At 35.5% G+C, this 26887-nt stretch overlaps 1 protein-coding gene across 11 annotated transcripts in view; it reads left to right on the top strand.

The window, feature by feature from the left end:
• LOC309441200 (sodium channel protein type 1 subunit alpha) overlaps window positions 1-26887 on the top strand; it is a gene marked incomplete at its 5' end in the record, with an annotated part of 68100 nt that overhangs the window by 33951 nt on the left and 7262 nt on the right. For all 11 annotated transcript variants that reach the window (XM_082055707.1, XM_082055705.1, XM_082055709.1 and 8 more), the window contains 6 exons: window positions 31-513; window positions 4011-4128; window positions 5599-5753; window positions 8302-8475; window positions 11063-11185; window positions 22507-22788. In XM_082055707.1, the coding sequence (XP_081911833.1) occupies window positions 31-513; window positions 4011-4128; window positions 5599-5753; window positions 8302-8475; window positions 11063-11185; window positions 22507-22788 (1335 nt within the window). The remainder of the gene's footprint in view (window positions 1-30; window positions 514-4010; window positions 4129-5598; window positions 5754-8301; window positions 8476-11062; window positions 11186-22506; window positions 22789-26887) is intronic.

Consider the following 26887-nt stretch of genomic DNA (forward strand, 5'->3'; position numbering starts at 1 on the left):
GAACGTCCTTTTTTTTTTGTCTTTGTGCAGGTACTGAACCTATTTTTGGCCTTGCTCTTGAGCTCATTTAGTGCGGACAACCTTGCCGTGACAGATGATGACAATGAAATGAATAATCTGCAAATTGCTGTAGCAAGAATGCAGAAAGGCATAGATTATGTAAAAAGAAAAGCACGTGAATTTATCCAAAAAGCTTTTGTTAAGAAACAAAAAGCTTTAGATGAAATCAAACCACTTGAAGATTTGAACAACAAAAATAGCTGTATTTCTAACCATACTACCGTGGAACTAAGCAAGGACCATGACTATATTAGAGATGCAAATGGAACAACTAGTGGCATAGGCACAGGCAGCAGTGTGGAAAAATACATAATTGATGAAAGTGATTACATGTCATTCATAAACAACCCAAGCCTCACTGTGACAGTGCCCATTGCATTGGGTGAATCCGACTTTGAAAATCTAAACACAGAGGAATTTAGTAGTGAATCAGACCTGGAAGAAAGCAAAGAGGTATTTAGATATGTTGCGCATTTGTCTCTGATCTATTGACTTTCTTTTTTTCAGCATAAGCCAGTGTATTCAGTTCTTGATCATTTGTTATTTTTATGCTTCTTTGTACATGGGCATAAATGAGTCTATAAAGAAGGGTTTTATTCTTCATGAACAAAAGTGTGGGAAAGGGTTAAATATTACAGTCTCCAAGAGGAGAGAAGAGGCCAGGCAATGGGAGACCAAACCAATCCACAAGAACTGTTTATGATCCATATGGTAGTTGCAACAACTGGTAGAGCAGGGCAGTGCCTTAGCACAGAAACTTTTGTTTGCCTCCTGTAGCAAAGGTCCCATGAGGAGTGTCATGCAACTTCTCTCTGCCACTCAAAAATTCCCCTTCTATGGGATTTTTTTGTGAGCAGTTATAAATCAGAAAACGTAGAGATAGTTTATGTATTTCCTTTAGACACTGGAATTCTTTTAGATTTTAAAATTGTCACTCTTCTAGACCTAGATTCCCATAAAAAGTTTTAACCATAGACTCTTCCATATACTTCCAATTCACTTAGCTGTTGAAACTAAAAAATAATATCAACAGACTAAAATATCTCATGTTGCTAAGGGAATGCCAAAGCAGGATGTAGATATAAAGCCTTGTTGAGAACTTTATTTATAAAAAAAACATATTAAGGCTATAACTGTTCCTTTACATGACTGTTTGTCTGTGACTATTTTAACAAAAGATTTAAATTTATTTGATAACATGATTTGCAAAACAGCTACACCCTCAGTGACTTAGTTTGTTGACATTTTAATCAAATAAAAAAATTATATTTCCAGACACTTAACAAAACTGGTTTTCTGACTTGAGGGACTTGAGCCGTAAACTAGTTAGTGTCCGTTCTGGTAGCAATCCAGGTTCTTTGTGGGACAGATCATCTTTTCCCCCTCCTGTTGTATTACTAGCAGTACTTCAGACACCTGATTTTAGGCCAGTTGAATTCTGTGCTGCAGTCACTGCAGTGTGTGTAAGCCCTCTAGTGTTCCCAACAAAAGCCAGTGTTAAGCTAAGTGCAATCATTGGTTCCTCCCCCAGGAAAGCAAACGTGTACCAAACAGCCTCTCCTCATGGCAACCTCTTTCAGAGACAGTGTTGTTCCCATTTCCGATTAGTGTCTGAATCATTGATATTTCTTTTCCTGTTAAATATTAGCCAAAATTCTTATAAGTTGGCTTTGACTCAAGCCTCTGAACTGCTGCAACAATAGTGGTTACGGGAATGTATTGGAGCACATAAAGAACTTGCCCCAGCAAGAAGAATTTCTGAATAGAACAACATTTCCAGACAATCCTTGTGGACCCTTCCAACCTGGTATTCTATGATTCATATGATTTAACGAAAGATCCATTGGAGAAAAACATCTACTCTCCCCACAACTACCTTAAACACTGGCCAGTCCGGTCTAACCCATCATAGGGCAGGCAGACCAATGGAGTGACACAGGCTGGTTTATGACTGATCAGTGGGCAACAGATTCAACTTAGGAAGCTGTCTGTAAATGTGCTGCTACTGCAGGGCCAGGGTTACCTTTTATCCCATCGAGAAAGTACTATGGCATTTCTGACCTTCTCCAGAAGCTTCTGAAAGAGCAGGTCTGTTATCTTGTTCTTCATGAAGATCCATCCAGCAGTGCTGTTTTGGATTTGAGTCCAAGTCCTTATTTTATATTGACTGTTAGTATAATGGGATTGCAGAAAAGAAATTATAAACACCAGAACAGCAGAGGCTTTGAATTAGCTGAGCTTTTGATGAGAAGCCACTTAGGAAAGGTTGTGTGGGTTCTCTACGTCTCAGGCCAGAGGGCACTAACAGGTGAGTTCCAGCTGGCTTCAGACTATCCTGAGCTTTTCAGCACCGTTCCGGGAGTTTTACAGGGCTGGATCCCTTTGTGCTGATTGGGTGAGCTCTAAAAGTTCCCCCTCCCTCTGGCGGTGTTCAGGAGGAGGTTGGTTCGGTAGTTGGTCTGGTTTCCTTTGTTTTTCTGCTGAGTACTCTTTTCTCCCTTAGCAAAGTAACAAATTAATCATCTTAATATCATAAAATAGATGGTTAATTTCGAAGATCTTAATTTTAGTGTGCAAAAAGTAGCTGACAGTAATATTACAGAAAATCTGCTTCTTAGAAGAAAATATAGAAATAAAATTACAGGGTTTTTTTCCAAAAATGAAAAAGCTGTGGAAAAGTTTTACAAAGTCTTTTCAAAATTATTTTGAAAAATGGTAAATTGTTCTGCAAAGGACAATTTGTGAAAATTTGATTACTACAAGTATACAATATTTTTGTAAAAATATGAGAGGCAACTCTGTAATGTAATTTGGAAAATAGCCTTTATAAATTGGTTCTTGTGACAAATAATGACAGAGCCTGAAACTGGATACATCAACTCATTTTTCTGATAAAGTTGAAACATTATTCTCCTAATCTATCTATATTCACCACAAGATGAAATTAACTAAAACCAGGCTACTTAAAATACTACAGATTTTATTAGGTGCCATGCAACTCAATGTCAATGAGTTCTGGAATTGTTATTGAAGAATGTTTTAGTAAGAGTTTTGTTGTTAGGGTTTGGGGAGTTTTTTGTCCTCAATATCAAAAAGACTGCTGCAGTTTAGCATTGATGAGCATGTATTGAATTTATTCCATTATTTTCTTTACCCCTACATCCTTAAATATGTTTCCTTCACAACTTTTACCCAATCTTTAGCTACATTACCAACCAGCTGGATTGTAGCCAGGTGCCAGCTACATGTTACAACACTTAGAGAATTTTTTGGATAGGATTAGCTTAAGTGTATTCAGTTTTTTAATATTTACTTTCCACCTTTCACTGCTCTCTGTTTATGGTCATCATGTTGATGAGCATGAATCAAATTGAAAATTGGATTAGGTTATACAGCACAATCTGATGTTTTATGGGCCATCTTTAAACTACTGCGGCCTTATTGTACACAGCTTCTGCTTCACTCCGAGCTAGACATTCAGCACTTTTAATCTGGGCTTGCTGACCTGTAAAGCACAGCCTTGTCTGCTGACCAATGCTGTTTTCCCTCATTCCTCTGAGGTCACACCTCATATATTTAGGCTCTTACCTGCTTTTCAGTGTTCGATATGGATTCCTGCATATATACTTGAGCTTCATTATTTCTATGATGATCAAGAGATCATTGCCACTTACAGCTAGTAGTGGTCATAAAACTTTGCAGCCTTAACATGACCATTCATACTTTTCAGTTTAAAGCTTAATACACCTTCTAGTTAATAGATCCGTACAGAGTAGGAGGAAACCAAATGACTGTACCTATTTCACATATGTTAATCAGCAATTTAGTTATGTTGAATACTCAAGCATTTAAAAACATGGCAGAAGTATTTCCTTATTCTGAAAACAACTGATATTTGCCTTAAAAATATTTACTGTGTATTTGTGATGCTTTTTTTTTTTCCTTTACAGAAGTTAAATACGTCTAGTTCATCTGAAGGTAGCACAGTTGATATTGGACTTCCTGCAGAAGAGCAACCAGAAGCTGAACCTGAAGAAGCCCAGGAGCCAGAGGCCTGCTTCACAGAAGGTGTTTGGAACTAAAATACCGCTAATACTTATTCATGAAATGCAGAATAATTATCTATTTAAACTAAGAATATTTATTTATTGAATTACTCTTTTGTTAATGTTTAAACTACAACTATTAGTGATAGTACTTTTAGACCGTAATTTACCATATGGGTACTGATACCACTATACTATGTATCAGATAAGCAATTAATAAAATATTTTATCAGAAAGTTATAGTTATTTTTAAAATAAGAAAAATATATTACTGCAAGTTTTATTTTAGTACAAAATACTGTGCTCCCTGAATTTAGTTACAGTTTCCTAAATAATAAAATAACACACTATTCTTCATAGATATCTATCAAAGTGCTTTATAAAGTGTGCATTAATGAAATAGCTGTTGAGTGGTAAATAAAAACTGCACCTGGATGGTTTTGTGCAAAATGCTAAAGGAACCTTCCACGAGTTGGCAAAAGAAAGAGCCTTTGCGTGCCACCTAGGGCAAGAAAAGTCTCACTTGTTGGACTCATTTGTCTTTCATGCTTCCTCCTATTGCCCCTTTTACAGAACTCAATAAAACAAGAATCTGGTCATAAACTTTATTTGCAAAAGCATTTCCATGTTAGAAACTTTATGGATGTGTGCATGTAAAGGAATTGGGGAAAGGAATAGGTTTAAAACAGTAACATAAGGATACAAATGTAATTTTTTGTATCTGTAAGCAAAAATTAGATTTAGAGTTTGGAAAAAAAAATGCTACACTCGGTGCTGGGGTTGGGTTATTTCTGGATCTGATAATAGACATTTATTTAGAAATTTACAATGAACTAGTAAGAAGTAGTACTGTAACAGACTTGGATTTGGCAAAGAAAATACCATTATTGGTTACTAGTATTTTTCTACCTAAATGAAAGAAGAAATAAAATCAAGTTAGCAGCTAAATCATAAAAGCTTAAACAAATTAAGGCCACAAGTTAGCCAATACTGAAACGCTCAGAACTCAGATATGAGGCGTAGAATTTTTTCATACAATAAACACAGCATTGTCTGAATTTAGTATCCCCCCAAAAGAGAGAATAAAATTTAATAATACTTGTCCATATATTACTACATAAACCTACTATGTATTTGATGAGTTTGTATGGTTTTACTCATACTTTTTATTTTGTAATTTTGCTTCAAGTTCCATGGACTTCTAATTTTTTGTGTGCCCTGTATTGAGCACTCAGTTCTTGATGAATGAAAAATACTTTCTTTTCACGAGTTCATTTGATCATAAATTCCGGTTGCCTCAGTGTTAAATTTTTTTTGTGTTGGAGAAAAAGAAGGTCATCTGGGTGAAAATCTACTGGGTTTTTACTAAATAGCACTGCTTCTGGAAAGGTAGCATTGTATCACTAACAGAATGCATATCCAAAATTAACGCAATTCAACAAAATCTCTTTCTTTCCCTTCTCCCTCCCCCCCCAATACCCTTTTTTTAAAGGGTGTGTACGAAGGTTCAAGTGCTGTCAAGTAAGTATAGAAGAAGGGAGAGGAAAGCAGTGGTGGAACCTTAGAAAAACCTGCTTCAGGATTGTTGAACACAACTGGTTTGAGACTTTCATTGTCTTTATGATTCTCCTCAGTAGTGGAGCTCTGGTAAGTAGAAGATGAACGGTGACACAATGTTGTCAGAAAATTTCTTAGAAGTTTGGTCTTCAAACAGTTTTAATTTAGTTTTCTCCACCAGAAAGAACACACAGTTCAAATGGCAGGACTACATTTTAGTCAGGCCTTTGAAAGAGTGGTAGAAAAAGTCTCTTCTCAACAATATGTTGAAAAAACAGCAGACAAGCTGATCTGAGAGAGCTTAACTCCTTTGCTTAAAGTGAGTGGTACTCGTGAAGCAGGGAAAGGGACAACATGTGAAGAAGAGGACATATTTGATTTTGTTATTTGAGATTGCTCTCTGATTTTACTGGTATTTACTGATCCAACTCAGGGAAAACAGTTGTCACTGATGGAAAAAAAAAAAGAGTGTGGAAGTGTTGTGGCTTTCAATACCTTGCAGGAGCCAGAGATGGTTTATACAGTCTTATCAATGTTATATGCTAGAACAACAAGAAAGAAAAAGACTGTGTATAATTATTCCCTTCTACGAATTTATTATTTATGCTTCTAATTCAGCTTCTACCGACTCATACTCATGTAGACTAAAGGGATATCTTTAAAAACATGAATTTGCTTTAAGGTTAACAAGTATGTGAGGGCAAAATAAAAAGAAGCCAACCATAATATGAATCGATAACAATAAACTGCCCTCAGATAACACAGAGTATAGCTAGCATATTGCTTAGTTAGTCGCAATTACCCTTTGGTAAATTACTTAAGTAATCATAATAATAATAAAATTGTCTTGCTAAATTGTATCAAACTCTTTATACCACTCCCAACATTTTAAAATACCATTACTGGTTAGTGGTTTATACCTGTCATTAGTTTCAGTTAAATCTTTAAGAATTATTCTGCTTTTGTTTGGCCTAATAATATCAACACAGCCATCAAATAAGCAACTTTTACTCAACACCATGTGACATGTTTCCTGTGATTTAAACCCCTCAAAATAGCAAAAGACTGACATCTATTTAGTTTTGGTTCATGCTACCCAGTGGAGGATGCCTTCAGTGACAAGAATTTAAATGAGAGAAAAGTAATGGCAGGAGATCTGATAAAGGTGAATTTCCATCATTTTGTTTAGGAGAAGTCTGAGATGAGATGCCGCAGTATTAGCATCTCATGCTCATGTGTCATCCACAGAACATTTATGTTGTGAAAATGTTTTAGAGACCAGGGATTAGCCCAGTCCCTTGGAGATGTGAGATCCCACTCTGCCTTCAGCTTCCTTTGTGGTAGTGAAAAGGTCTCTCTGGACCTGCCAGCGCTGTATCCCAATGTTCACCCCAAGACCATGCTCCAGGCAACTCTCACTGTCACTACAGCCAGGAAATCAGGCAGGTGCAGGCAGGAACAAGCAGGCAGACGTAGGTACAGGCAGGCTGCCTGCAAATCCCCTCCGTAGGGCCATTCTGGCTGAGAGCAGACATGGTCCTAGCTGCCCAGAGCCCCGCTGGCTTAGCCACTGCTGTCTTCCCAGCTGTGAGAAGGAAATGGTGTGTGGCCTCCCACTTTAGTGCAACAGAGTTGTTAGTGCGTACAGAAGTATCAGGTATCATAGTGCCTCATCTAACTGTCCCAAATTACTGATACACAGATGTTAATTCAATGATTGATGGACAAACACTAAGCAATTGAACTGACAGATGTGAAGGAATTCAAAAGCAGGCTGGGTAAAAATGAATGTTGATATCAATGAATATCCAAGTCTTTACAAACTATCAGATCATTGCTGTTCTTTCAATTAAGAAAAATCAATTGTTCTCTGTAAGAAATACAAGCATAATTAAAATTGAAAAGCAATTACAGGGGAAATGTCTTCGAGGACAGCAAGAATTTCTAAAAAGCAGAATCTATATGTTTTTTCAAATGTTTAAAAATGAAAACACACAAAAAATGTAAATAACATTGCAAGGATCTCAGAAAATGTGTGTATCTCATAGAAGCTGAGTAATAAAGCAGGTATTTGATTTAGAGAAATAAATATTCTTTTAAGGAAGAAAGAACTTGGTTCATGATTTGTTACTTAACATTTTCAAAAAGCAACAGGACTTAAAAACATAAGATCAATTGTATTGTCATTGTCCTGAAAACTTTACAGCTATGGCTCTGGATTTTGAAAATGGATCTACCTATGTACAAACCAAATGATCTCAGTAGAATTCAGTTCAGGCTGAATTTGCAGTTCACTCTGCAAAATCAGTGTTCTTTGTGAGTATCCAAATTATCTGAGAAGAATAATTTGCCATCAGCAATAAATAATTTTTTTAAAAAATCTCTGACCATTGAAGTGGTTGCACTGTAATTTCTGCTTCCCATGAGCTGGAAAATACACTTTCATAGGGGAAAAACAGGTATATACTGAGCAGAAAAGGAGACATCAGATAGATATGACACTCCTATGCTTTTCTGTGAAGAAAGATTGTTTCCTTTTTTGTTGTATTTGTTTTGTTTTTGGTTACAACATGAAGTATGTGCAGTGACAAAGTTACAAAAAGGAACAACAAATATTTTTGTATGTGTTTACCCACAGGCTTTTGAAGACATATATATTGAACAGCGCAAAACTATCAAGACCATGCTGGAATATGCTGACAAGGTTTTCACCTACATCTTCATTCTGGAAATGCTGCTGAAGTGGGTGGCCTATGGCTATCAAACATACTTTACTAATGCCTGGTGCTGGCTGGACTTCCTGATTGTTGATGTATGTAGTATCTCTCCTACTTTATCTGTTTTGTTTGTTTTGTTTTTGTTGTTCTTATTTTGTTTTTCTATTTTCTTGCTCTAGTTTACTTTTCAGTTTAAACAGTAAGGTAGATAGAAAAAATACCATATTTATCTGTCTTTCACTTTACACTTATAACACTGCCTTCCTATACCACAGAGTTAAGAAAGACTGGAAGATCTTAGCAGATCTCCTGCTAACAAAAGAAGCTCACATTGTATCCCCACAAACAGTTAAAGGGTTTCGCCCAGCACTGTTGTTGAAAGAGGTAGTTCTGCTCCTGGCAGCTCATTCCCACCTTCAGATCTGCCTCCCCCTTGCTGTGATCTGTGTTGCATCCAGCATTTAGATGGGTCCACCAGACATCAAACTCTCATCTCAATTAAAACACATCTGGCAAGAGAATGAACATCACAAAAGTCCACAACTTTACGCATATGTCTGAATTAGGGTTCTACAAGGAATGCAAGATGTATCTGTAGCATTTGTGATGTGGCTTACTTAGTATTAAAAGTCCAATGGATATTACTGAACTTGCAGTCTTCACAGCTGTGCTTGAAATCAGGCTCAATAATCTTCTCAAGGGTGATCTAAGAGTTATAACTTTGCCGCGCTGTGAAATGGGGGAGGCCATTTCTTGATGTATTAATGCAATTACTTGAATAATTAATGCAATTAATGCAAGTAGTGTCCTAAGAAGGCCCCCTTGAGAAAACCTTCAATGTGCAGAATCACATACTGTTTCTGCAGTCTATGAAGTTATGTGTGTGCAACTAAAATACTATGTTTACGTAGTTACAAAGCCACAACAGTTCCTATTTTTTTAAGATAGAAATTTCTGATAAAACTTATCTCAAAAACAAATATTAAACAAGCTCAACTTTAGAATTAAGATGCATTTTGTCTTGGTTTCAGTGATTTAGAAGCAGACATTGAATAGGTAAAAGGTAAACTTTGTAAGTAGTTATTGACCCAAAGAATTGCTAAAAATCCAACAGTTTCTGAATGTGTTCCCAGCCTACAAGGGCTAATCAAAGCAGTTCATTTTCTCTACATTTGTTTTGTGACTGGTGCCTTCACCCTTTTGGATTGGTATATGTTATGGATGAAATATATCTACGTTTCAGCTTCACATATACAGCTACAGATAACCACGTTCAAACATAGTACTCTTACAAAGACCCCTCTCCTTAAAAAACACTTTCATTCTTTAATATCTAAATTCTTCTCAAAGTGGGTACCTAAGTGACACCTATAACGAAAAAGCTTGAACAAACATGCAAGCAGAAGCACCGGTTCCTTTTCTAAACTCACTTTCACTAAAATTTGACCTTATTTAAATCATAATATCCCGAGCACCCATCTTATGAACATGAAAATTTGAATACTTCTTTGTGTGAAGGTATAACACCCATTCAAGTGTCTGAACAAGCTCATTATTAAATCCTGGATTTACAAACCTGGCTATTTTCTTTAAGTTGTCTTTAGATTATGGCAGCTTGAAAGTTTTCAGTATGATGATGAATGTACTGGAGAAAGAAATTCAGTTTTCAGAAGGACCTAGTTTTGTGGCTTGCTAGAGCTCGGGACTGACAAGTACAAAATAACTGTGAACTTTCAAAAGCTCAAGATTTCACACATACTGCTTGTTTTTAAATATGGTTAATAAAGAGCACTGTACGAGAATTATCTTTACCTGATGCATTGTTATTTATAATGAAAGAGCACATGAGATCATTGTGCTATTTTTGGCTGAGTAACTATGTGAAGCATTAGAACAGAGTGATGAAGGAGCATCTAGGGGAAATGGGAAGAAAACAGAAGGTATTCTTTTGGACAGGAGCCAAGGCAGATGTAAAGAACATGTTTTCTTCTCACTGAGGTAATGTAGGGACATAGAATACATAAATGCCTGTGGATATGAGACTTCATTACACCTGCTGCCTATGGAACTGTTCTTAGAAGATCTTCAAGAAATGGCATAATCCAGGTTAATGCCAGCCTGTAGAGCACATAAATTCAGCAGTCAGGCAACAGGATTAGTCAGTGAAACTGAATACAGAAAAATTAATCCTTTCCACCAATTTCCAGAGGAGCACTGTTGCTCTATGACCCATCTGTTAATTCAAAAGAGGCTTCGATGGTTCAATTATTTCCCTTTCACTTGCAGGCAATCAAATGGGCATTATCAGCTATAACTACTGATCCAGCTGTAGCAGCATTGTAAAACAAAGAAAAAGTGACAGCAATACCTAAATTTGTAAAATGGAGAGATTAATTTAATTTGCTTTTTCTGGTTTTAAATTCCCTCAAATCACTAGCAAAATACGAAATTCAAAAGTATTAATGTTTCCACGTATTGTTACCTTATGAAATTTTTGTTTATTCACTTGTCCTACTCTTCTTTCATATTACTTTTTTTTTTTTTTTTAAATTTAGAAGTCTTCTTTTTCCAGAAGAAAGTGGTCCAAAATTAGATTATTGTAAGGAAGTTTATATCTCACATCTATGGTATGTAAAGCAGTATGTACAATATAATAATTTTTACTTTCCTGTTTTCATATAGGTCTCTTTGGTTAGCTTAACAGCAAATGCATTGGGTTACTCTGAACTTGGTGCCATTAAGTCCCTTAGGACACTAAGAGCTTTGAGACCTCTAAGAGCTTTGTCACGATTTGAAGGCATGAGGGTAAGACAACATGAAAGAATCTGAAACTATGCATGCATAGAAAGAATCCATGCATGCAGAATAAGGAATGACAAGTCCATGCAGAAAGGCTGCACTATCTTTTTATCTACTGCATATCTTTTACTAACAGATAAGCAAAAAGCTTCATCAATTCGCCTAAATCCATATGCAGTATTGCATAGAAGTTACATTCATTAAGGTTACTTTACTTTCTAGCCAATCTCAGGAGTTTTCCATACAAGGTTTTGAAATTACCAACTATGAACTCTTTCAGCAGACAATAATGAATAAAATGTAATAAGATTTTATTAATTGTTTACTGATAAGCCTATCACAATATTTATACAGGAATCTAATTTAGCATTAGTTAATAAATATATTTTCTGTTGCCAGTTGAAATCCTTCATTTTTCTTCATATTTGATGAACCATCTTTGGTCTAACCCCACTGAATTTTACTAGATGGTACTAGAGATATATTCATACCTGCTAGTGGTTTATGTCTATTTCTGAGTTTAGCTGACTTTAAAAACAAATCAAGTTATTTGATGTCTTTATGAAATTCTTTTTCTAAGGTAAATGCTTTTCTTATTTCAACAAATCTCTATTCAATACTATATATATATATATATGATTATTTATTTCTTATTCAGTAACACAGAGGCCCTGCTTACTATTCATCTCACTCAATAAAGCATTTTAACTTATTTTTTTCATTTGTTTATACCTTCTGTTCCTTAAAGCCACTGAATACAAACTAACTCTATATGCATGTCATTGAAATATGTTTTAAGAGAATGCTTTTTGCTGCTTCCTGGAAAAAAAAGAGGAAACTATGAATTTCAAGACAATTAGAAACCAGTGGAATAGCCTGGAATATACTGTCTGAACAACCTTAAGGTACAAATCTAAGCTTAATCAGGTCAAATTGAGGCTTAGAATTCTGTTCCTTAAATTGTATTCATCAGGCTACATATCTCTACTTCAGAATGCATCAGAAAAAAAAAATTGCTAACCAGTGATTAGTAGATTAATGAATTTCAGTTTCATATAGCAAAATGACTTTTAACAGTTTTCTCATCATTTGAAATTTATTAATTGATATTCAGCAGGGTACGAGCTGGTCAAGTACTACAGAATGTATGAATTTTCATTTCAGTTTGGAATTACTATTTGATTTAGCCATTTTCTCTTTGTCTTTCTTTGTACTTACTGTTCATGAACATTCAGATACATGTGGTTTTATACAGATAAATGTTGGGAAATTGCTGTCAGCTTTACTTTTTTAATAATGTTCTGGTCAGCTGCAGGAGGACTGTGAGACCAGTACAGAAGTGAAACAGGGATAAGAAATACAGCTCTTTAGATGATGTTGGAAAAAACAGATCATTTCAAGAAAGATAATGTCAAAATCGGTTGCCAAATGTTTTATTCCATTTTTCTTTATCCTTACGTAATTGCCTTAGTAAATTTTCCACTTAAAAGATTTAGGATATTCATGCTCAAAGAAAAGTACCTGTTATTTGAAATCTATTTACTGCTTTCCCTTATTTCTCATTGAATATCTATGAAACTATGCCAGAAGCCAAATCATATGATAGATTTTCAGATACTCAAAATGAATAATTCACGAGCACCTTACTGTACAGGAATCACAGACAAGTCTGGAAAAGCAGAAAAAAAGTTTCAGCTCCGTCCTCCAACGTTAATGACAATCAATGAAATACCTAATTCCAATTGCTTAGCAAATTTGACTGGCCAACTGTATAGGCCCTCTGCTTGCTATTAGTTACATGTATTTCTGAAAATGGATTTTCCAAAGCACTTGGCAAGTACTCACAACAGCTCATTGACAGATAGTAGCATTACTTGATGAATGACTCACGAACAGTAAAAAGGTTCAAATACCAAATAATTGACCAGCTCAGCTCACAATAAGACTCTAGTCAAATTACAGTCTTCTCAGAAACTGAGTTCATTTCATAAAAATCCTTTAACGCAGATTCTTTTATCTGCCAGCAGAATGTAAAAATAAATCAGCCCTCTTTGCTTTCTTACATTGCCTATACCTACACAGTACTACAACAAAACAAGCTGAGTTTTTATTCAGCATGTATTTATAATATTCATGTTTACTCCCATGTACAAAACTGTGCAGTTTTTGTCTTGAAAATATAAGAGATCATATGTATTCCACAAAAGTCCCTGTATGTAAAAAGCTCTGCAACATTTTGTGAAACTATCTGCTAAGTTCTCAGCTACTTTAAAGTGTTCTTTTTCTTAAGTAAGTTTACCATTCTGGTGAATTAGAAGAATACAGCATTTTACATAGTCAATAAATACACAGAACTATTTTTTAATCCTAAATATGAAACATACTTCACTTTTAAAGTTATATTCTTAAAAGTCTGCAGTTATACTCTGTAGTTACAACTTAATTTCGTAATGATGCTGTTTCATAAATGGGATAAATTCTATTTCCAAAGTGAATATAAGATATATGAATCACTTACACCAAAATAGGGTACAACTAGTTCATAGCTTGTGCTTGCCTTGAGCAAAAAGTGAGTTTTGCCATATTGAAGGCATTTAAAATATCAGCTAGTATATTGAATTCTGAGAAATTACAATACTTTCTAAAGCGAATCTCAAACCCAACTCCACACAGATGCTGGAAGGCAAAGTAAAGGATTGCTTTAATTCAATTTAAACTTCTGTCTTAGGGTTTATATTCTCATCTCAATTAGTGTATGTACTGAGCAGAAATATCTGCAAACTGAGATTTGAATATACCCATTGCTTTTTGTTTAGCTTTTTAAGTACTTGCAATATAATGCTTTTGCACTAGTTCTGAATTGGTATGCTACTTGTAAATGTAGAATACTGAGTATACATTGCTTTGCTGAGATAGAGAATTAAGTGACAATAAAGCATGCATTTGTGTCTAATTCCACAAAATAAAGCATGTCATGCCGTGCTTGATTTATTTATTAGAGAAATAGTAGAAGGCAGCAAACAATCTGAAATCCACTTGCACTTTCAGTTTTGCATGCCTTATGCATATTTCTGGCTGATGGCTTTAAACATTTACTGTATTTCAAATTTCCAGTCCAATTTCATAACTTCTAAAATTAAATTAGAGTATTTGATGTCCTAAATATCCTCTAAAATTCAACCAAGAAAGCGATAATGAGGCATTTTCAAGAGTACTCCAAACTTCATCAGTAGGAGAGAGACATTTCTCATATGATTGAGTTATAAAACATTACATCAAGTGTCTGTCATTACAGATTCACAACTAATAACAGGCTATATTTCTATTTCATATAGGATAACCTTTCTTCAGCTTGGATGGGGTGGACCACAGGTTCCTCCCCTTATCTGTATTATGGGTACAGTATTTCCCCCTTTTCTACCCTTACTGATTGCAGTGTGACTGACCACTACATTGTGTATTTAGGGTTAGAAGCAGAAACAATCTTGTTGGAGATCCCCTAGGAGCAAAAACTATTCACCCTACACGCCCTTCTTAACTGCTTTAAATATTTGGAAATCCTTTGAAATTTCTGATGTTAGAGAAATAACATGAAAAGTTTTGATAAAATCAGTATTATTATTTAGTGCCGAGTTCTTGCAGGAGACAGGTGTCTCAGCTATTTTTAGATTTTCAGATGCTTTTTAAACCAAGATAAGAAATGGCTTTCTTTAAAAATTTGAATCTGGCTTTTGTATTGTTTTGGAAAGGTCTGTGCTTTACTCTGTTACTCAATTTATAGCTACATACATTCAAAAACATCTCATAGAAAGTTTTGAACATTACTTGTAATACATTAAGCACACACCAAAACACTATGATCTGAATAGTCACATCTATAGATATTTATATAATTGCAATTTAAATTTTTGCATACTTTTTAACACCCTACATTTTACGTTAAGCAAATCACTCTAGGTGTATATAAATAACGTGAGACACCATATAACATATCCTTTATTGAATCTGAATTCAGTCATCTTTGGCCTGTGTTTGAAACTATTTTTGTTATTTTTATAAAATGGCAAAAGCAGTATTATTTTTGTAATATCTTTCCTGGAGTTTAGGAATGTCCTCAAGAGACACATCAGTGATATAAAAATTTGCATTCACTATCAGATGTTTTTATCTTGAAAAAAATCCTTACTTTTAGGATCAAAATTTAATGAAATTTGGATGAGGAACATAATATAGTTTATATTTTAATACAAAATGCTAAAAAACACATAAAGGTCAATAAGATTTCTTTTATGCAACAGAAAGAGCAAAACAGGTGTGGGGAGTTTTTTGGTTTTTGTTTTTTACTGCCTCCGGTGAAATTCAAAGATATTGTTCCCACAGGAAATAATCACTGTTTTCATACTCATGTGTATTTACAATATTTACCAGGTCTTCTCAAACAAATGCAGCCCTGTAATTTATTGCTTAGCAGATAATTATTGTATTTCATCATACAGTATTTTAAATTATGTCTTTTCTTCTGTGTTGTTGTATACTTGATTTCTGGTGAGAAACAGAACCAAAACTGCTTTGGGAACTCCAGTATTTGGTTAAATCCAGCAGTGTAGCTTGCTTTGAATAGATTTTACATGAATAAGAAATGCTTTTGTTGGTACTTTAAGCAAGTGATATTTTCTTATAAGAGCTAGGACAGATCTGTAGAATCATTGAGGTTAGAAGTGACCTCCTGACATCATCTAGTTGAACATCCCTGCTAACAGTTCCAGCTTTCCAAGATATAAACTCATCACCCAATAGCAGGAAATTTTTCCAGCACAAAGTCTTGTAAAAATAGTTTGTGTAATAAGTGTTTGAGTAAGTATTTTCTTTGAAGATAAAATTATTTAGTAGAAATGTTCTTCAGTCAGCTGTACTTGTACAGTAACGATGAAGGAAGAAAAAGTAGAAAGGGCTGCGGTTGTTAAGGGAGTGATTTTCTTTTCCTCTGAGATCTTTCCTCTCTTTCGTCAACTTCATTTGTTCATAACTGTTAGTATCAAGCTGTACCTCCTTGTCAGGTCTCCTATTCTTTCCATCTGCCTATCTTCTCTTTGCAGACTCCCAGTAAAGTCCAAATTTTTCTTTACAATTGCTGCTTTAAATGGTAGTTTTCTAATAATCTTCATCCTGTATTCCCAGTACAGTCTTCATTTTACTAAAAAATCGAAAACCTTATCATAAATCTTGTCTTAAATACTCATTTTTTTTCAATTGTTTCATATGCAAGGTGCTTCTCATGCCAGTTCTAACACTGACAGATTGCTTTCATTTCTTTCGTGAAACGACCTTTTATGCATTTTTCTCGATTTAAATAATATCTTTGCTCATTATCATAATTTACAAACTTTCTATTTGCTACTTTGTAGTGATCCTGAATTAAGGGTAAGCATTAGTTTGCTGATTTCAGTTTTATTTTTTCGTTTGCTTCTAACTTTTCTAAATGTTTTTCAAAACGTTTTGTAATTCTGGGCTTACATATTCATAGATCATGTAGTGAAGAATAAATTACATGCATGTATATGGCATTAAGGCAAACTATGTATTTTGTTAGAGATTGTTTACACTTTACTGAGGGATAGCACATTGCCAATCATTATCTCAGTGTCACAGAATGCTTTTGCGATGAAAATGAACTCAAATAGTTATCATAAGCTGGACATCTTCCAACTGAATTATTTTAAGGATTTAACAGTTTTAGTCTGAATTATTTAAATATTTAAGCTCACCTTCACCCTTGTTAATCTTTGCACAAACCTGGATAGTAGCAAGTTTCATCACTGCACTGGTGGATGATCTCATAACCAATGAAAATACTATTTGCTGAGATTTTTTTCCGTTGATTTGGTTTGTTGATTAAGACTTTATCATCACTGATTACTCTGCAGGTCCAAGCATTTCCTCTTTTTACCTGACAAACCAAATGAGAAAATTGAAGGAATTGCACGTTTCTTAAGGTACTTCTCTTCTGGAAATCTAGTCTTGTGTTTTACATCACACTGCATATCTACAAGGTTCCAGATTATGTATACAATTTTGTAGTGAAATGCCAGAAACTGCCATCTCATAAACTTGAAGCCAGCTATGATCCCCAAAGTGTGAAAAGCTTACTAAGAGAGAGTCTGTAAGACTTTCCCCATTCTTCATAGATATAATTATGAGGTGAATTTAATCCCTGGGGACTGAGGAGCTGTTCAAGTATTTTGGGGGGAAGGTACTTTAAAGAATTCTTGGGAACCTTTTGCTCTATACTTCCTACCCTTGCATTTCACATTACCTTTCAAGAGGTTTTGTGAATAAGGCAATTGACATTTTGAATTTGGTGTTGCTGTGCAATTAGCAAAATCGAGGGGCTTGTGGGCGGGTGGAGTTGGTTTGTTTGTTTGTTTCTTTTTGATGTAGGGGTCTTCTTCTCACATGGACATAAAGAGCAGAATGGGTGCACACCTCTCTTAAATTTAGTTTGCATAACAATTTTTTTGATTGCATGTCACTTTATGAGCATCTGTCTATTTTTTTATGCACCAGTCTTTGGAAAACACTGTTATTTGCGTATGGAGAAGTTCCTATTATATATTTCTGAGTGGTCTGATAGGAACATGTGCCCATGCTTCATGATGGGTAAACTATAAAACATATAGTATACATGTGATAGAGGATCCAGCGATAGTGGAAAAGCTACCAGTTAAAAGTACATGAAGGGGAGCCATGCATTGAATTCCAGATGCTGGACAGCTGATCTCACTGTGCTGGTACTTGGTCGGTGAAGGTCCACTGGTATGCTTATGCTGCCATAACAGAAAGAAATCCGCTGGTGCACTGGCTCTCTTGTGGATGCGGACCCATGAATGCAAAGAGCCAGGGATTATAATTCTCAAGGCAGAGGTTTATTCCCATGATTTCTTGCCTTGGTCTATTAAATAGTGCTAATCTTTTTGATTCTGGTATGGGCTTTCCCCACAGTCTCTCTCAGATGCTCTTTTGATGCCCTGACTGGGAAAGTTACTGTATTCTTTATGTCTTTTCCTCCCTTGCCTCAACTCCTCCACAGTTTAAGAGAGAATACACCTGTCTTTTAGCTGACACCCACCATCTGGTCAAGTCAGTGTGCTTTCAGCATCTTCTAGCTTTCCTTGTGTGATGTCGTCAAAGTTCTTCACTATGAGAACATGCTAAACTCAGTTCATGTATGTCACCTGAGCCTCCATTCCTGTCCATTCATGGATTGTACCTCTGTTGTTTACCAAGAATCTAAAACAATGGCCACTTGCTCCCTCCTTCATCTTTCAGTGCAAATTCCTTCTGTGTACATCTGGACTTGGGCCAGTTAAGCACAGAAGATTCATAATCTTATGGCAGATGTTCTTACCTCATACTTGTTCAAGACAAGGCAACACTTACTCTCAAATCCTGACCAAGGCAGTGTTAGTATTTCATTTGAGTCAGGAATGAATTTTCCCGTTTTGCTCTAATGCGGCTTATGCTACATAAGCTGTTGTCAAACTCCATCTGCATGCTACTGTCTTTAAACTACTGGCTCTTTAGTCTTTGTACTGATAAGAGAGAGATGGATGGCTTCTTGTAACGAGCATGATCTGAAGTCTACAACTGTGTGACTATGCTGATAGTCACTTAAAGAGAAATACACTATTCCTTTTTTTGGACATTTGGTCCTCTCCTTGAAGTTCCTGAAGGCTTTCTCAGGCTTTTCCAGTTAACACGGAACTGAGTACAGTAGGAACATGTCTTATGCTTGTTAGGGCCATAGAGCATGCATAGAAGACAAGGTTTGATTTCATTCATAAAGGTCCTGGTGAAGTTAAAACTATTTGGCTTTTCTGTGCTTGTGAACCTTACCTGAGAATGCACATGCAGAAAAAAATATGAGGTAACAGTTAAATAACCTCTATAGCCTTTGATGGACCCCTTCGAAGGACTCTCATGTGAGATCTAGCATATCAAATCTTTCAGAAACTTTTCCTGTTTAAGCCTAAAATTATTAAATTGAAAACTTCCAAAGTGGAGGCAAATAAAGTACTTTGCCATTTTAAGTAGCAGGAATGTTCCTGACATAAATCTCCCTTTCCATCCCCAAGCTGGTAACTTCCTCCTCATTTGCACCAGGGACAGAGTTTGGAACTTCTTCACAGAAGCTGTAAAAGTTATGGAAAAATTGGCTAAGTACTACTGAAGGTTGTTTTTGTTTTGTTTACAGATTTTTGGAGGCCCTGATGTATCCATTAGTGAGGTCCAATGTAGGAATTCCTGGAAAGCCTGTGGCTGCTGAGATGCCAGGATCTATTGAAACTGTTTTGATGTGGGAAAATATAATAAATTTATATCTTATGATGTATTTCAGATGTGTCCCACAGCAAGGCTGAATCTAGTAAAGCTTCCTTATATTCTACTCATACAGCAGTGATAAGCTGGTATTTTGCACAACCCTCATGCTATACACATGCACAGCTCTGGTAGCAAAAGCTGATCTTTTTATTTTTTCAGTTGCATTCAGTTCACTTTTCAATTGGTTCTCACTTTTTTGTGTCCATTTGTTGTAACTTATGTGAGTAGGTGTTGTGTATATATGTATGGGTGCTAGCTTGGATATATATTATGTGAGCTAATGTCCTGGTTATCGTCATATACCTCAGCTATTCCCAAAACAAATACCAAAAAAAGTAAATGAAAAAAAGCATTCTATCCATCAATAAAGCAATTGCCTTCAACTGTGTATGTTGAAGAAATTAAAGACTTCGTCCTCAGGTAGACTGTCAGTCAGCTGACCGTCTGACCAGCACGTAGAAATGCAGTTTTACATTATAAGTATGGTAGGTCAAAGGCTTAACACTGGTTGGATAAAAACAATATGAAAAATCAAACAAAAACAAAATGCAAGCAGAAAACAACTTCTAAAAGTTTTAATTTTCTTTTCTTCTTTTCTTAAAAAACCTTCCAGGGGGACTGGATAGCTCAAGGGGTTGGTAATAGGATACAGAGCCTTTCATCTCTAGGTCACCAGTTCGCATCCAGTCCAGGTCAGTAATGACCAAAAATTGTTACCATTTGATGGGTTTTCAGGGACCTACATGAAATAAATTGCTGGAACCGTTGTTGGAACAGTTGCTGGAACCTGTCACTTCTTATTCAAGAGGACGTGGCTGATCTTTTGGCAGTCTCAGCAGTGAGACTGCATTGCCTGTTCATCTAAAGATGTGAGATGCACTGATGGCATTTTGTAGAAATCTTTCTTTCTACAACTATTATCAATTCATCATTGTTGTAACAATTACTTTAACTGTTAGTATTCTGCTGCCTGTTCTGGATCTGTGCTGTGGTCCAATGGATCTCAGAATTGCTAAAAAGGTAACTGCTACAGGCACTCAATTCATGCAAAACCATTCTTCATGTGAGCACAAGTAACCTTAATTTATTTAAGTTGCAGGCCTAAATTCCCATCTTTCTTTCCTGGCATCTTTATTTTCAGGCTTTTTACCAAGATTAAATGGAGGAATTCAATCAGTATAACACATTTTTATGGGTGAAGAAAAAAAAAAAAAGACAAGCACTAGCTGGCCTAGAATTTCAAAGCAGCGATAGCATAATACAATTTCACAGATCAGGTCAGACTTGGAATAAGTTCCAGAATCATTGCATTCCTAATTATTATGTTGTCCTCAGTTTCATCAGTTTAAGTAGTAACAGTTTTCTTTTCCTCATATGATAGTAAAAAACCATTTCCCTCACTCCTTTGAAAATGGTTTCCGATGTTCAGAATATTACTGGGACCTTGTTAGCCTTTTAAACATTTTTTTTTAATGGCTATCTTATGCATACATCACCTTCACATTTTCTATAGTATAAATCTCAAGAAGCTGCCAAGAAAAGCTAATTTTAAAAAAAATCTTGGTTTAATAAAAGATAGGGAGAATTTTCAGTTACAGAAAGGTCCCATTTGTACTCTCTGTCAATGCAGGAGGCCCTCTAAATGAGAAGAAAACATGCCCTGAAATAACATTTCTACCTAAGATCTCTAAACAGGTCCTAATTCCTGGCCATAACATTTGGGAGGAGAAGGGTGCTGAGACAATACTCGGGTTCCAAAGGCCTTCAAGAGGCTGTGAAATACAGGTAGTAAGATTGAGCTTGCTCAGAATTATGTTGGTAGTGGGGAAGATCCTTCTGTGTTGCAGAAAGAAGGAAACAAAGATGGACTATGATGCCTTAATACACCCCAAGCATCCATGCCAGTCCTTTCCTGTCTTACTGCAGCTGCTGGATTACCTGGAATCAGAGCCCTACTATATATTTTCTTTTACCTTCCTACAAGGTCCTAAAAGTTTCACAAAGAAAAAAAAGTAAAATTTAAAATATAACTTTTAAATGAGACCTGGTATTGGATACTTAAGGAGAAATGATTGCTGAGCTATCAGCCAAACAAATATCACAAAAGCTTTGATAGCTCTGACAGACACGTGATTAATTACTGTATATATCAGAAAAATACACTTTTTATCTACTTAAGTAATTATTGACATCTTGCCTGCAAGTAGATGAGAAGGCAACCGGACAAAAGTAATTTAAAATGCAAAATCAAAACCCTTAAATATGCCCTTGATATATGTCCTTCTTCAGATAAACGAAGGGTATTACTGACTTAAATGCAATACATGAAACAATAAGACTGGAGCTTGAAATAAATTATGTTGATTCAAGTAGGCACATATTGCAAAACTGTCTTGCTTTTCTATACAAAGAAATTAATCTTTGTTATAATCTGCATGGAACAAAAAGGCAATAAAGATATGTATTTAATTCCTGCATAATCCTTTTAATGTAGAGCTTAGTTTCTAGATTCATGGCATTTATGTTTTCAGCTTAAATTTCAAAGCTATGTTGAACAAACCTATAGGTTGCCATTTTTCTTTAAACATTTTAAACATAATTTGATGCATTTTTAGAATTTTATTATGTCTGTATTTTTATTTAACACATTTGTCTTTTTTTTATATAGAACATATCAGTGTCAGGCTTCATCTTTCTACCACCAGATCTTCTCTTGTTTTTCTTTTAATTATTTTAATCTTCTCACTTATTTTCCTTTTATTATGTGTTCTAATGTTGAACATTTAAATGAACAGTGCAATGCTACAGTTATTAATGTACTGCTTTAACACTTACAGTATTAGTTTCTGAACAACCTTTTATTAAGCATTGGTAAAACAGTATACAAGCCTTTACTGCTGTAAATATTCTTACACTCTTTTCTTTTTTCCCCTGTATTTGTGTACTAGGTGGTTGTGAATGCCCTTTTAGGAGCAATTCCATCCATCATGAACGTGCTTCTCGTTTGTCTTATATTCTGGCTAATTTTCAGCATCATGGGAGTAAATCTGTTTGCTGGGAAGTTCTACTACTGTGTTAACACCACAACTGATGAAAGGTTTGAAGTCGACCAAATCAACAATTTTAGTCAGTGCGAGGAACTCATAAAAAACAATCAAAGTGCCCGATGGAAAAACGTGAAAGTAAACTTTGATAATGTAGGATTTGGGTATCTTTCTTTACTTCAAGTAGTAAGTGATCACTCTTTATCACTCTTTATATACCTCTCATTGTTTATACGTAATAGTGAAAAGCAATGCAAGCAAAAAAGACAGAAAACAGATATGCCTGATGATTTTTATCTGTAATTTAGTATTACCGCTGCACTGATAACGGATTACTCTTTTTGTAGTAAGCAGCAAGTAGAGCCTACAAAGAAGAATACAGAGTTGCTAGGACATCTGACAGAACAATTCCTATTCTTCCCATTTATAGCTCCTTTAGTCCTCTAGACCCTTCTAACTTTAAAAGTTTCTAGAAGCACCCAGGCATGGTATTCAGCTGTCTGAATACTTTAAGCTTGGCTGTTGCTGAAAACCAAAAATCTGATTGGTGTGAATAAGTCACAGAGAAGAATTCCAGGTCGGAAATCCCATCTCACTGCAGACTTATGGGATCAAAGAAGCAATTTCTCATTCAGAAGAGAAATAGGAAAAGAAAAATATCATTAGTTACTGCAGTCTATGAAACATTTTCCCTGCCATTTCTGTGCATAAGCACCTAGTGGACTTTATTTAGTAAAAACTGAGAGAAGAAAAAAAGGAATACATGCAAAAGATACTATAAGGTTATGCCGTCCCTATCAAAATTGTGTCCTGACAACACTGTCTTTAGATTTTGGATTAGCTAACCAATTGACCCAGCTCTACTCAAGAAAACACTGGACTCTAACCTGTGTTGTATGCATTCAGCAACCTCTATGGTTTTTTTGAGGTTACTGTGTAATTCTGCAAAATCTTAGTTTTCAGTAACATGATGCAGTGGTACCGAGATGGTCCTGCGCAGGGTCTAAAAAAATAGTTCCGAGCATTGTGAGCTGCCTTTCCCGGCTAATACAGCATCTCACCTGTGTGACTGATAACTCTGACAATATACATTTCATTCTGATTAAGTATTTACTGTCACATCAGGAAAGGGCAGGAACCAGCAGTATTAAAAAAATAAACTACTGAATAGAATTTGATTTTGATTAAAAAATTAGATTGTAGTAGAAAGACTTTAAATATTTATTTACTCTGTCTTATTTTTGAAATCCACTGATCTATAATTTCCCTTGGGGCCAGGGGAGCTGAATGCTTTATTACACATGTTCAAGAGAAATGAGACATCAGCAAAATCACTCTTTCCAAGTGGTTTGCAATGCTTCTTCCAGTAGTAACCCAGACTACTCTGGGGCAGAAATAACACCAGGTACATTTTTTCCTGGTTTTGTGGCCACAATCACCCCACTCATCTACTTGCAGTCATACATATTTCAGTCTCCCGGCTATGCATAGCTCATTCCATCTTCACTGAAATTAACAAATATTTCTTACAGTAAGACTTAGTTTCTTAAATTATTGGATTGTTCTGGGAGGCAAATTGGGAGAAATTTGCCAATTTTTCCTATGCTTCCAAAGGAAAAAATAATCTAAACCTACCAAGGGGGATGCTAGCTCTTACGGGAGGACAAGCCAGTTATTTTTGCAGTATCTACAATACAGAGATTTTGCACCGATATCAAAGGCTTCCTCATGGATTGATTTTTTTGTGTGTCTGAGTAGAATGTCAGTGATGAGACCACTTATTTTTTTCTGTATTACTAAAATGCTTGTAAAAACATGAACACATTTTTTTGTCTCACATACCAGAAAAATGGGCACTTCTGTCATTCCATAAAACAGACACTTGGCTCCACATCTTTTAGGGTTTGGTAAGTAAGCTGCTAGTAGTGATTTTGCAGTTACAGACTTATAAAAGCCCCCGGCCAGAGAAAGCAAAGTATCAGCTTGATTTTCAGCTAGTGCTTTAAAATATGCAGAATCTATATTTTTTTCACATTCAGGAACACAAGAAAGGCCACAATTAAAAAATGTTTGAGATTCTTACATCACTTTCTCAATCAAAGATATCTTTAAGGTGATGTTCAATTTGATATGTAAAGCACTTTTGATGAGAATCTAGAACATCGTGTTCAGATGAAACATTAGAAGTGAACAGGTATGTCATAACCCTAGATTTCCCTACCTTTCCTAATCAGCTTGTAGTAAGAGAAAAGATGAGTAAATACTAAGAATTAATTAGAGGTATCCATTATTATGTCAGAAACAAAGATTAAGCTATTGAAACTTGAGTATTTGGGCCAAAATAAGGTATTAAGCCTGAAAAACTGGAATAAAACTCGTGGTTGCAAGTGAATATGCCTTCTCTGCACGCAAGCTGAACATTAATGGCCTTCTGTTGACATCTTCATGATTAGTTGAAAAGTCTACTGAACAACCTCAAGGACAGACTTTCGTTCAGGTTGTAGCAAATCTGAGAAAAAAACCCCATAGAGGTGAATGACATTTTTCTATGGATAAACTCAGTGATAAGTATCAATGGATGAATTACAGATACAAAGTTCCTTTTTCAGGAAGCTAGAAACTGATTACAGAAAGCTGCCTCTTACATTCCAGTATTACTTCCATTCTCGATTCCCCCCTCTTACTTATGCCCTTTGAGCCAGTCGAAGAGTATTGTAATTCCCTTCAGCTTTTCTGTAACACAACATAAATATTTTTCTGCATCACTGAGGTTTTCTGTCTGGAGTGACCACTACTGGAAGTAGTGCCAATTTCACGGAAAAGAAAAAGAACAAGCCAAAACACCTCCAGACCCTAGCACCGAGGACCTTATTATTCTGGGAAAGACACAAATGAGTCTCATGAATAATTTATTTTTTGAATCATGAAAAGACTTTTCTAGTAATAGAGGAGTCTAATCATCACAGGGAAAAAAAAAATCTCATTTTTAAGAGTGATATAGAAACAGATATTTCACACAGAAATACTCAAAAGAAGTGGGATAACTTTTGAAAGAAATATTCTAGTCTCAAAAAAATAGATTGGAAATGTGTGGCAGTGGCTTTTTTTATCAAAAAGAACTCTCTGAGAGGCTCTTGAGGTTCCTTGGAGGTGATGAGGAATGAGGGACCTAAGAAAAGAACACAAACTAATTTTTGGTTTGCATATTGTATTTTTCTTCTTTTGGGGAGGTATGTGTGTGTGGAAAATCTTTAGTATTGATAGCAGCGTTACAATTCTTTCTGCCCCAAAATACAGGCTAACAGTATATGCCATTGATCTAACCAAGTTTATAGACATTGTTGAACTGAGACTATTTTCCAAAATTCTTACATAATTTGAAGCTGGAGTGTAAATATTCATGCCATTGGTCATATAAGTACATATTCTCTCTATAAGAATTTTTTTCTTCTATGATCCAGCGTAGCTCATGTTGGTCTACATGGATCTACAAACTTATTTTTTCATTTCTTGGTCTGAACTTGCTTGAGTGTTTCTCTGTCCATAAAGAAAAAAGCATCAAAGCGGAGACAGATGTGTTGCAGAAATTCCTTTCACAGTTTGCATACATCAGTGATTGAAGAGGAAGAGGCTGGTGTACACAGAGAGATGTGACATCTGCCCTGATAATTTTATGGCCTTACACCTTTTTAACTTAAACCTAGTGTTTGGATTCTTTGGTAAGTAAAACTCCCGGAGACCTGCTTTTATCCTGCTGATAAGCATATATCCTGCTTACAGGGATAAAATGTGGAGAACCAGCGGGTCTCAAAGCACAATGTTATATTATTCTTCTGTTACCAATCTAAATAAGAAAACACATTTTATCAAGTGTAGGGTAAAAAAATCAGAAGCTGAATTCTAGGGCTATAAGATCAGGATGGCTCCAAAGTTCCAGCAGGTTAGTATCTTAAAAGCAAGTTGCTATTGTATCTCCAAAAGGGAATGTCAGTCTTCCTGGTGGTTATTTCTGGTAAAGCAATGGACTGGTGAAACTCCAGCATTACTTACAGCTCCATTAGAAATTATTAATCAGTGAAAAAAGTCTATGTACCTTTAACAACAGTAGATTGGGAGATTTTTGTTTTGTTGCTTTTTCTAACTACATTTGAATCTGCATTTGAATATATGTCTTTCAAATTTCTTTGGGGAAAACAACATTTGGAACAGATGCCAGTTTCAGTTACACTGCTGTAATCTTTGAAATCAATTAATTACTCCTGATTTTGTGTCACTGAGAGTATAC

Source organism: Streptopelia decaocto (genome assembly GCF_964273445.1).
Source record: "Streptopelia decaocto genome assembly, chromosome: 6".
Taxonomy (NCBI): domain Eukaryota; kingdom Metazoa; phylum Chordata; class Aves; order Columbiformes; family Columbidae; genus Streptopelia; species Streptopelia decaocto.